The sequence below is a fragment of the Zosterops lateralis genome, assembly GCF_965231275.1.
Source record: "Zosterops lateralis genome assembly, chromosome: 11".
Lineage (NCBI taxonomy): Eukaryota > Metazoa > Chordata > Aves > Passeriformes > Zosteropidae > Zosterops > Zosterops lateralis.
The window spans coordinates 3640312-3653299 of NC_139771.1; the positions used below are offsets into that span (position 1 = coordinate 3640312).

Sequence of the window (12988 nt, forward strand, 5' to 3'; positions counted from 1 at the left end):
TGTTTCTACCAAGACATACACCCTCTTCTCCTTGGCCAGCCCCAGCAGGAGCTTGCTGCTTCCAGAGCCTGTTACCCAAGGCAGGAGCAGTCTGACCCTGCCTTGCACAAGAGTCCATCTGATCCAGTCCTTCCTGGAAAGACCCAAAGTACATAGATTAGCTGAGATTAACTCAAATGCCCTCGTATACAACTGCTGCTGTTCTCATTATGCCCTGCCCTTTATACACTTTTTTCCTATAGGACAGAGCGTTCCCCAGCAAAGTGCTGTGGGTCTCCAACAGGACAGGCTCCATTTTCAGTTCTACTTTGACTCAGCTCCATGTGATCGTCACAGCAGAACAGGAAGATCCTGCAGAAAGTCTCCCACAGGCAAAAGGAGGAACCTCTGGAGACAACCAGCACAGGCATAAACAGAAATAAACAGCACAACACAAACATCCACCCCTCTATCAGCTAGCTGTGCCATGAACCACTGCTGACACCTCCCATCCAGCATCAGGCCTTCCTTTACTGACAAAGAGCTGCTGAGCAATCCTGCTGTAAGAGGAGACCCCTTAGAGCATTCTGCTTTAAATATCCACTTCACTCTGTTGCACACAACAGCACAGTGAGTGCTGTGCTCAGCAGAGAACATGCAGATACAGCCCCAGGAAATCTGGCTGGCAGCAGCTGGGCAGGAAAGGAGGGTCCTGGGTGCTCCTGCTGCTTTCTCTTCCCTCTACAACCTCCACCAGCCACAGCCCAGGCAAACTTTGCTTTTCTCTCTGGCCGAGCTCCTGCTCCTGTCATTCTCTCCCTCAATTTTCTCTTACACACCAAGCCATCCTTTTTCAAGCAGCAAAACTGTTTTTCCACAGCAGACCCCTGCACAGATGTTTGCTCCTTCAGAAATGCAATGCGTTTAATTTCATTTGGATAGTATTTCCCTAGCTGTGGCCTGGGGAGGTGACAGCACTCCAGACAAGCTGTCTCCAAGTGGCTCCTCAGTACGTGACTGTGGCCAGCATCCCTGTGACTCCTCAGGAACATCACCTCAGCTGTCAAGTAAGAGCAAGTGGACTCCTTGTTGTGCGCAAAGAGGTACAAGCAGGCTCAAGTGCTCCTCTGGGGCACCTTTCCCAGCAAAGCTCATGCCCAGACCCTGGAGCAGGTAAACACAGGCAAGTGTTTTGCAAGCACTCCTACGTCACAGTCATGACAGCAACAGTATGATCCAAGCTCATCCCAGGGACAGTGGTTTAACTAAACACCAATCACCACAGCAGGAGGCTCTCTGGCCAGATGATTATCTGGTTATGGCAAACATTCCCAATTGCTGTAAACTTCCGAAGACTTCGGTACAATTTTAGAAGTGCAGATATGTAACTTTTTCTTTTTTTCTTTTTTTTTTTTTTCCAAAATCCTGGTTTGGGAAAAACATACCACCTGAGAAACTTCACAGATAAAAGCTTTCCACAACCTACAGTCCTGCTTACTTTCACTGCTGAAAGACCCTCTCAGAAAACAGTTCCAAGGCTCAGTGGTTTTCTGCCTTTCCCTGCCTCAGTGCTACCTGCTCCATGGCACAGATGCTTCCCACAGAACACCATGGGAAAGGCACTGAGCCACCACATCTCCCACAGCCTGCAGGCTCATCCCTCCTGCAAGAGGCTTTCCTGTCATACAGTTTGGGATTCATGCCCTGCTGGTTTGAGATCTGCATCTACTGGAGCCACTACCCAGCTACAGAATCCTCTGGTCTGGCTAACTGCTTTCCTGCTCTGGAATGGTCAGCACTGCTTATTGGAGCCCACATAAATTCTTAGTACAGAGTAGCTGGGGCAGAGCTGTACATGCTTCATCACCCACATCCACACAAAGCAGGAAAAGAGGGAATTTAAAATCCCTTCTGCTCACAGGCAAACCCTAAAGCCTAGTTAATGCAGAACAGCTGTTAACGGAAGTTGTATATTAAAAACATTTATACACATGTTCTTTGAATAATTGTCCTGGAACTAAGTGAAAACTTGCTGTCCTGCTCCAACAGCACATCATTAATTAGCACATGTAGAGCACTAGTGCTGTGGATCAGTGGGATTAGGAATTTACAGTAATTATGGGTTGTTACTTTACACTACATGGCAGTCCAATCACTCCCAAGGGCCCTAAAACAGATAATACTGGTGCTTGGCTGGGCAAAACAAATTTTGACTTTCCTTATCTCACACAGGATGTTGTGTTTCATGGCTTTCATAAATACACTGCACCTAACACTAAATGATTGCTGGCTGTTACAGTAAAGCTTAATCCTCCAGGATATTTAAATTACAGCAATTCACAAAACCAGCATTCCAGTGAGAGCCGATCAAGGTTTGATAACTCATCCACAATAAATTTGCCAGTGCAACAGCTTTATTGTGATTTGATGAACGTCTTCAAGTCATGCGCTGTACAAACATTTGCTTTGGATTACGAGTTTGATTTGGGTGTTGCTATGATTATTTTTTTTTATTTCAAAGTGATTGGAATGATTAGTTTTTCAATTTATTTTGATGTAGCAGGATGAAAACAGCACCCCAAGTTCAATAGCTGGTCAGCTCACGGGATTCACTGATGAGCAGGGACTGTTACAAGAGCATCCTCGGTACGTCTGGAAATTTCTACATTCTGTGTAATAATAAAAATACAGAGAATATTTATCATATATAGCAGTAAGACCAACAAAAACCACCAATCAGGTCCCTTCACAAGTACACAGCTGGGTTGATTGAGAAGCAGAGATGGTTTCAGCCCCCCACGAATGCAGCAAGAATGCAGCAGACTGAGAGCTGGTCGCTGTCCCAGAATGAGACAGCACAAAAATGTATTTGCAGTAAAAGAAAATAAAAGCTTTTGAAATTTTCACAGTCCTCTGAGGAGCAATTAAATAGAGCTCCCTTGCTGACAGCACTACCCAAAGCTCAAGTCACCCACATTTAGGAGGAAGTCTTTTACAGGCCTAAATAGGAATCTATCTTATCATGTGCTTCAGCACATACACATCTTCTCACTGAGAAACTTCCAGTGCTTTGCTGAATATGCCACAAGCTTCTGTGCCAAAAGAAGGCTTTTAACATGTGTTTGTGTTACAGGCAATGTAACACCTCTAACAAAATAGAAAATGTGTTCTCAAACACCTTAACCATTCATGGCTGATCACACCTACTAGTCCTCACCTCCTCTTGCAGAGGCTGCAGGAAAACAATGACATCCAGTGCAGCACTCAATTATTCAAAACCAAATTAAACCAAGACCTCCATGCAGCCAAACACATCAGGAATCACATCTGCTATGGCACCACCTCCTGCAAGTCCCAAAGCCTGTGCAATTGGTATTCTCCCTCCTATCTAGAGAGCAAACCATGATAAACTGAAGCTCCTTACAAGATCCATTTTAGGCCAAAGCATTGCAAATTCTTCCAACTTCACACTGATGGGTTTCATTGGTCTTGCTTGTTCCACCCTGTGGTAAGCCAGCTCACCTTGCACTAATACCTCCCTCCCCCATGTCCCCTCAACAAAACAAGAAACGCAATCTGGCATGAGTAATTCCCTCTCTGTCATTCACCAACTAAGCCAGATGTGCAAAGCAGACATTTCACCCCAGCACTTGTTTTCTGGCCTACAGAAGGGACCCAACAACAACTAAAGCAATTCCCCTGAATAATTTTCTGTAAAGGACTATAGACTCCTTCATTGGAAAAGGTCAGAACTTCAGCCACTACAATGCTGACAAACACAAAGCTTCAATCTGCTCCAGACAAATCACCATGGTACTCTGAGGTTCACACATACCACAAACAAATGCCTCAGAGCTTTGCCTGCATTTCTGCCATGTGAAAATAGATGTTTTCAGCTGAGCCCAAAGGGAGGGCACTGTTCTGGAGCACAGCCTACAAGTGACTGGTGGGTCAGAGAACAGCACACTGGGCAATTCTCAATCCAACAGTTTCATTGTTTAACAATGCTGTTATTTGATACCGTATTTAATTAAATGCTGAGACTTCAATTAAATGCTTTTGACTACTTGAAAACTTAATTTTACAGAAGTAATTAGCATTTCTGCAGGTGATGCAAATGAAAGCTTTTGAAAGTTCCACAGTCCTCTGAGCAGCAATTAAATGCAGACAGGACCAACTTAGTCTTTCATTCAGACCCACTACCTGAACACCATCCACGTTCGCCAGGCTGGGTTTCCTTTGGGGCAGAGGGAGAAGAGAATTTGAGGGTTTTTTAGGAAAATGATTTTTTTTTTCTTATAACATTCATTCACTCCATTTATTTCTGTTCAGATCAGTCTTGTGTCTTTGAGCCCACTGCAATGGAAGTGTCTCCATGATCCTGTACATGCACCTGAATAGAGTCACCCCACAGCATGGCCACATGATGTGCTAGACATGTGGAGGGTCACTTTGGCAATTCAGGCAGAGCTTTCCCCCTTGAAATAAACCCCTTCAAGTTAGAGGACTAGCATTTTCAGCAGCATTTTAGCAAATTCAGCACTGATATTTTGATCAGCCAAACTGAAGATGTTCATCTACATTATTTAACACAAGTAACTACAGGTCTAAGACACCGTCATGAATTTTCACTATGCTTCTTCAGCTTTAGGTACTGTAAAAACACAGTCTGGATTTCCTAAACATTACAAATCAAACTAAGATACAAAATGGCAAAGCACAACGACAAAGCAGGAAAAGGAAGAGAAAGGAAATAATGTAATGCAGCTGTTGAAGAGAAAACGTCCAAAAGTCAGTATTTTCAGAACTTATAATACCCAAGTCATTAAAACAAGACTACTTTGCAGAAGAATTCAGCAAAGAATCCCGGCATGAATTCTGCACAAAAGTGAACCCTCAGTTACAAAAGGCACTTTATGTCATGTGCCTTGTTGAATACACACATAAAAACCTCATTTCTCACTATATTCCTTTTCACCATAAACTGTTGCTCTGAAAACCATCAAACACAGCCCTTTTTTCTCATGTTATCCAACTGACTTCCAATTCACCAGGCATGGCACTGCTCCCTAATCTCAGCACAGAATCAGTGCCATGCCTGGTGGCACGAGCCTGAGGATCTGCAAGGGAACCAGAGAGCTTTAACCATGGCACATTTCACACAATTTTGATGGTAAAGCAAAAGAAGAGCTTGGCACAAGCAGCAGAATCAGCCTGAGCTCAGGTGGACACTGAGGAGCAGAGAGAACCTGACACAGGCAGGGCACAGAGCTGCTGTGGGCTGAGATCTCCTCTGCACTTACATTTCCTCAATTTCCTTCCCCCGGCAGTCCTGCTGCTTCCCGAGATCTAGTCTTCCTCTCCAGATTTGGCTTAAAACACAGGTGACATCATCAATTCCCCTTTTCCATACAGCGACCACCACAGTGATGAAAAAGCTGATGATTCCTCTCCCCAGGATAAGTGTGGCATTTATAACACAACCGTGGCTACACCTACTTCTGCTGAGTGACAAAGCCTGACAGAACTTTATACAGTGTTTAGCTGACAACACATCTTCAGACTCTCATTTCTCAAAGATAAACTATTACAGCTAGAATTCACATAAATATGAATTCAGTCAATAAAAGATTTGCTCCCTCCTCACAGTAAACCAGTAGTAAAGCTCCATATATAAAATAAAATACATTCAGCACAGTTATCAAATCAATTCCAGCCACAGGGACAATGGAAATCAGCTCAGACAGTACATTACATCAAGCTCTCCAATTTGAAAAATATTCTTACCTCAGGTTTATCTCTGTGTGTGTTTACAGCTTCGACATTCAAAAATATAGATTCTACTTTACACCCTGTTGATAGAAAACACATTTTAGATACATCTGCTTTGAAAGTGAAGTTATAATAAAGATGCAATCTAATTTTGAGATGGTGAAGGTTAATCACTTTCCCCTTCTTATTTATACCAGAATTTCCTGAATTCTGAAGAGCTAAAGCTACAGAAATTAATCTGTTCCACCTGGATGAATATTACTGTCAATCGGATAATCAATCTTCTCAGCTCAGCTTTATCATTATTCTCTTTGAAAAAAGAAATCTTTTTTTAAACATACAAGAACATTCAGTGAGAAAGTTTTTACTTGTAACTTTTTGTGTTTTAAACATGCTGGATTTCTATATTACAGTAAAATTCTAAGAAAATAAATGCTGTTCTCATTTCTTGAACATAAAAACAACAGGAAGATACAGTGTGTTGTCAGCAATCCCCATTCCTCTACACATGCAAAATGGTTTTAACCCCAAGCTAAACAGAACTTCAAAGCTGACTCCTGAAGAGAACTTCTGCTTTACATTCAAAAATTCAAAACACCACTGAGGCAAGAAAAATTAAACAGTGAGAAGAAACAACTATTTCCCAGGTAGAAAGATACAATTACTCCATACACCATGGCCACAGCACTTTAAGCAACCTCTGATTGCCAAACCCTGGCTTATCTCACACAAACATGGACTTTTGTAAGTTACCACTACTCTACACAACATCCATTAATAGTCACTACCTCTGACACACCAGAGGCCATCATCTATCACAAGCAGGTTTCCAGATTTTTCTCCTCATTTATTCCCTAAATTCATAAAACACTCCGTAGAATTGCTACATGATAGAAAAATGGGATTTCCTTAGAAAGCCACTACACTTTAAAAAAATTACAAAAAAATAGTAAGGGCAGTATTTGCCTTCCCTTTGGGAAGCCTATCCTGATAAAGCCCATTTGTCAGCAAGACTGTGAGCAAATGTTGCAGGAGGGCCAGAACTCAGAAAAATAGTGAACCATAAAACAGATTTTAAGGAGGAAAAGCACACATCTCCCACTGGAGCAGGATCCTTACTCATCCTTCTGTCCACAGATTCACAGTGAGCCTTGACACCAAGCCAAGACAAGCTCTGAGCCCTGCTGCTGGCCATTACCCAGGGCTGTTACACAGCAGACACTTGGGAGACTTGTCAGTCCTTGCCACAAGCTGAGTTTAAAATCCTAAGAGTGTGGAAAGCTTTAAACATGAACTAAAGGGGCATGCCCTGCTCCACAGTAATTACCACGTGGATACTCCCAACTCATTTTTAATTACCGATGAGCAAGTTCATACCCACAGCAAGCTGCAGTTTGTCTTTCCATAGACCACCACTGCCCTGCACTGCTGGGTAAAGCTCTCACCCACTGTGATCCAGCTGTCAGGCTGTAACTGATGTTCCTCTACTGCAGATCATACTCTTAAGATGGGAAAAACACTCCTCTCCAACACCACAAGAGTAAAGCCCTGGCACAGGCACTCCCCAGAACAGGCTTGGCTGGGAGGTATCAAACATACCAGGTCAGATCCTACACCCTGCCTGGCTGGAGCCAAGTGACACATCAGCCTTGAGCAGAGAGCCATTGATCAGTACTGCAGAAACAATTTACACAGCCCTCGTGTTTACAGATGGCTGAATTCCAAAAAGTAGGTTGGAAATGTGCTCAGACATACATATCCAACACCTTAAAAAAGGACAATGGTATTTATTTCCCTCAAGTCAAAAGGGTGAGGACAGTGTTTTGTACCACTTTATTTCCTTCCTCTCTTAGTCCGTGAGCAAACTCTGCAAACATCCACACCCACTTAAAATTTATGGTCACCCAACTTCCCTCCCCTCACAAAGAAGAAAGAAAAACAGCAACAACCATGACAAAAAAAAAAAAAAAAAAAAAAAAAAAAAAAAAAAAAAAACCACCAGAGAACCCTCCCAAAACCAAAGAGAACCCCAAAACGAAGCCTTGCTGTGGAAAACAGGCAGAGTCTAGCAGGTTGGAAGAATCCAGTTCAAAAAAGCCCAAATTTTAACTGCAGTGAATATTTGTTTTCAATTCCCAGCTTGTCATGCAAGGCTGGGAACACCAGATGTCACCACAGCACAGGCTGTCGTTCCTGTAGGAGGACACTGCAATGAAATGACAAAAATCTCTTCAGACACATTTCCTGGTGTAGCCACTACTTTGTTTCATAATATTCTTTGTTTTAACTTCATTTGAAACTTAACAAAAAACAAACTACAGATCTGGACTGCTATTTTTCAGAGCCAATAATCAAAGACAGCTTCCAATTAATGACTGAATCAACATTTTTGGGCAATACATTTTTCCTAATAAGATGCAGAATTCTCTGTCTGAGATGATCTTCTGAATTGGGATATCAGCAGATACAACACAGCCATCATTTAACCAACATGAACAGCCGGCACACAGTAAGCTGAAGTGGAAACACACACAAAACTCCATCAGCAATCAGCCTAAAGCCCAAGCAGGGCACATGATAACTGACACCCTACACTGCCCATAGAGCCCAAGGAAAGCCTCTGAGCCAAGCACCAGGAACAGCTGCTGACAAATAAATGCCAACATCAACAAACAAGGTGATTTTATGGGGTGCTCCCATAGTCCATGGAGAAAAATACTTCAGGAAAAGAAAATTAAGATATTTAAGGCTAAGGGAACATATTTTGCAAGAATGATAAACCTATATAAATGCAAATTTGCCTGTCTTCTGAAAAGCAATACCCTCCAATACACCAATAAAAACTCAAGATCTTGCTATAGCAGACATGTAAATGCATGGGTTTGCCAGAAGAATTAGCGAAATAGAGTATGAACTGAGCACAAAACTGTCCCCTCCAGCAGTTACAGCCACTGGTGGCTTCAGGCCTTCAGCAACACATACGTGTTTCCTGGCACAAGGCAAAAGCAAGGATAATCCAGAGGATTTATTTATTCCAACAAAGCTCTGCAGGCACACATGCAATGTCAAACCTAACTATTTATAAGCAACATAAAGTGTGTTTTAAACACTTCACCACCTTTCCTGATGACAGAGACAGTATAGGCAGACATATACATTAAATATACATAACTGCACTTACCGTAAGCCACCGGGGTTAGCTTTAAGACAGTATGCAGCGGGCACTTCAGGTAGGGCAGTTGTTCTGAGAAATCAAACCACAAATTACACATGAAATACAGGTTACAAGCGACTTTTCTGTTATGTTTCAGGTCAACAACTTGGATGACTTTTTACCTAACACTGTATCTGTTTTCCTAGCATGCAACAGAGATGCTAATCAGAGCAAAAAAACAAGTATCACAGTATTTCAGGTGAGGAGCAGCTCAATAACATCAACTACGAGGTTTCACAGCAGGGTCAAATATGAAAAAATACACTTGGGTACTTGCCTAGCAAAACCAGCCTCTGACGATACAGCAAATTATTAGAATTTACTGTTTGGAACCTTAAGCAGTAAATTTTAAAAAAACAGACTGTTTGTAATGTATCAACCAAGGCTCACCTGCAGGCTTGTCAAGGAAATAGGCAAGCAAACAGCGCATGACAGCTTGGTGACAAATGACAAGCACATTTTCCTGCCTTTCCAGCTCCATAATTACTGGCTCCAGCCTCTGAACAAGATCTTCATAGGACTGGGTGGGGAGCAGAAACAGAGCACATTAAAAAGGGAAAGCTCTTTGAACAGTGTATGTATATAGAGGGAATCTTACTTTGATGTTAGTCATCTTCTAAATGTTATTTACTGCACAGACAAATACTGCAGAAATAATTTCCATTAAACTAACACAGTTCGCACCTGAGCGTACACATAACACATTTCACTATACACACAACAAAGCAAATCTCCCTCATGAAAAAACTTCATTAAATTAGCCACTTTGATCAAGAATTTCCACAGAATCCCTAGGATTTAATTCACATCTGCAAATATGAGTCTTGCACATTATTTCCCATAGCTCATCTTCTAAAGTATCTCTCTTCCAAGCCCAAATCTAGGAAGCCCAGCCAACAGCCAGCATGCAAAGAGTTCACAAAGCCTGACTTGTTCAGGCTGCCCTTTTAAAACAGGCTGTGGGCATGTTGGACGGGCCTGGAGATGGCAGCCACCATCCCACCAAGAGTCAGCACAAGGACTTGCTGGTGACTTGTCCTGCCTTCTCACACACAGGGAATTGCTGCTGCAGGTGAACAGCAGGGCTCCTGCATGGACACAACTGAATTAATTTCACATGCAGGGTAAAGACTCTGCTTCCAGAATGTGTCACATACATCCAAAATGTGTCATGTACTGCACACAGGGAGAGCTCAGCACATTGCCCAGCAGGGCAGGGACCAAGCACAGCAGAAAACCTTCACCCTGGTCCCCAGGCAGGACCCAGTGGCACTGCTGACAGAGCCCTGGACAGCAGAAAGCCCCCAGAGAGCTATGCAAACCCCTCACACTGTTACCAGACACAAAATTGCCTTGGATAAATGAGACCAACTCATCCCCACAAGGCACAGAGGGAGTTTGACATGCCGGTCACCATCCCCAGGACTGCACTGGTTTGAAAAACAAACACCCCATGTTCAAATGCATGAGGAGAACTTTGCAGCTTAATGACTGCCTCATTAGCAGGAGCAGGGTCACACTGCCAGGGACACTGCTCCTGTCACAGTGATTACTCTTGAGGAGGAAGGCAGAGCTCTGCTCCCTCACCGCTGAAGCAGGAGCAGCTGGGCCAATCCCTTCTCCCAGACCCTCAGCCCCCACTGATGGCCCTATGACCACCTGGCCATCACTGCACTGGACTAGGGCTGCTTTACAAAAGCCATCAGCAAGTTTATTTTCCCAGAGGCAAGGAGTTTAATAACATGGCTGGAGACTTCCCCAGCATTTCAGCCAGAGCTGCCTGCAAAACAGCCACCACCAAGAGCAGGAATGAATACAAACAGGGCATCTTAGCAGCATGTTGGCATATGCAACAGTTGAAGCCCTGCAATAGTTGAACTGTTTATCACTGCAGGACCAGCACAGGAATGATACCCACAAGATCAAAGCTCTCCACTGTTTTTCTAAATTTATGATTTTATTTTTCAAACCCTGAATCAAATTAAGTGGGCTCTGCTCAATCCTTGCAAGATCCTATGTGCTTCTCCACGGAGAAAGGAACAACTTTTTCATTCATTTAAAAATTTATTTTTCCTTCCTAAAGCCAGCATGCATGTATGCAAGAAGACAAGGAAGCCCTTTAACTTGAGAGATTAAAAATAGCATACCTCCCCTTTAGGGTATCTGTATCTGTATTTGTCTTGATCTCTCAGGGCAAATTCAAGTGGATAATTTTCCTGTATTTCTTCATATGTCATTTCTTCACACACTCCCTGTCAGTAATGAAAATAATTAAAACCACATGTATTTCCAGTAATGCAAAAAGCAGATATCACTCTCAAACAAAACCACATACAAACAACCATTAACAGTTTTATTTTGCTACTCTGACACTTGAAACTGTCACACATGATAAACAGGGCACTCAGCTTGACTCAAAGGTGGTTAGTAGGAATCATTAAAACCCTGTAGAGGTGAAGTTACATCTTATGGACAAAGCAAGGCCATGTTTTATCTGTTGCACCTCCTATTAAACCTTACAGCTACAGCTGGAAATTGCCAGCTAGCAAAATCCCCTCACCACAAGCTTATTTTCAAGCCCAACTAACCAAAACTTTCTAACACCACGGCTTCTACAGAGGAATGTTTTACTGGGAAAGACAAGAGAAAATAAATTAACAATGGCAAAGTTTAATAAAACATTTAGCCTTGTTTACAGGTAATGTCAATCATTTCCAGCCTCTAGATGCAGCTTCAATGAGTTTGTCCCATAAAAAACGTATTATTGAAAACCAAGTACTTTCTTCACCCCTAGCAATCAAAGCAACTCACTAGGCATTTAAAAGAGGAAAACTTACTGCATCTATCTCATTCAAGACCTTCCACTGCTCATAAGGCACACCCAAGGCTTCAGCAGTCTGAATTGTCCTTTTCATCTGGCTGGTCCAAACTTTCAGATCTTTGATATTCTGCTCATTAATAAACTGTGACAAGCTTCTGGCAAACTGCAAGAAAAACCAAGAGACACTGGATGAGGGCTCAGAGCCAACAAATGGTGTTCAGTTTAGAATACACAGGTTCCAGCCTCTGTAAACTCACTGCAGCTTTTCCAAAACACTGTCAAAGCTTTTACTAAGAAATACAACCTACTGCATTTAGCCAAGAGGGACAGGAGAAAGAAAAGGAGTAAAAGGAAAATACAAGTTTTTAGCAGTTCCTAGCTTTCCATCCACCGATTTTCCTTTCAGCTTTGTGTACACTTTCCCAATTACACAGCTAGGCAGGATTTCACAAAAACTCAGTTAAAAAATAAACCCCTCTTGCCAACTGCTTTGTGCTGTAGGGATAGAAAGAAATTTCAGCCAACAGAGAGACAAACAGATAAAAGAGTACAAACCACAACACAAAAAGTGCCCATCCTGTTTCCACCACCCAAATACGCAACTAAAGTAGTCCTTTAGACTCATTAAGAGGAAAAGGCTGTAGAGGAGGAAAGCTACTGCTCAGCACAAACACAGAGAACAGAGCCATGGCCTGGCTGGAGGTACATACTTCTTTCCCCCTGACAGACAGCCCAGGATCTCCTCCTATCCTCCCCTTCAGGTTAAGCTCGCTCTCCCCGTGCCGGCAGAGGTAGATTGACCGAGGAGTCACATGGATATTCATGAGGTAGTAGACAATCCGGCTCTGGATGTGATCCATCACTCTGTTCACAAGATAACTCCTTCCGACATCCATAATTTTAATGTAAGAAAGATCCCTTTCATGAGCAAGTAAAAAAAAGAAAAAAAAAAGAGTAAGGTTCTCCATTGTTGCTATTAGCACGTACCACAATCTTTCCACCCTCTCTCTCATTATAAAACAAAAGGGGCGACAAGCCAAAGAAATGAAAAAATCTCCAGTGAGACATGGAATATGCATTAGACCTAAGAAACAACACAGCACTCCAAAGGTACAGGATGAACTCTATTCCTCTCACGTGCAGCTGCTCGCATCACTTTCTTTTCTGCTTCCTCTACTTGCACTTTATCCAAATCTAGATCC

At 42.6% G+C, this 12988-nt stretch overlaps 1 protein-coding gene across 7 annotated transcripts in view; it reads right to left on the reverse strand.

The window, feature by feature from the left end:
* Positions 1-12988, reverse strand: part of LOC310913618 (6-phosphofructo-2-kinase/fructose-2,6-bisphosphatase 4) — a 51621-nt gene that overhangs the window by 5101 nt on the left and 33532 nt on the right. For 4 of the 7 annotated variants that reach the window (XM_083869170.1, XM_083869168.1, XM_083869169.1 and 1 more), the window contains 7 exons: positions 12497-12704; positions 11803-11949; positions 11113-11217; positions 9356-9485; positions 8933-8995; positions 5767-5831; positions 2375-2648 (listed from right to left, as the gene is read on the reverse strand). In XM_083869170.1, the coding sequence (XP_083725296.1) occupies positions 2589-2648; positions 5767-5831; positions 8933-8995; positions 9356-9485; positions 11113-11217; positions 11803-11949; positions 12497-12704 (778 nt within the window). In that variant the 3' untranslated portion in view covers positions 2375-2588. Of the gene's footprint in view, positions 1-2374; positions 2649-5766; positions 5832-8932; positions 8996-9355; positions 9486-11112; positions 11218-11802; positions 11950-12496; positions 12705-12988 lie in introns of those variants that run through there. The other 3 variants (XR_014590852.1, XR_014590853.1, XM_083869167.1) reach the window with 1 other exon arrangement.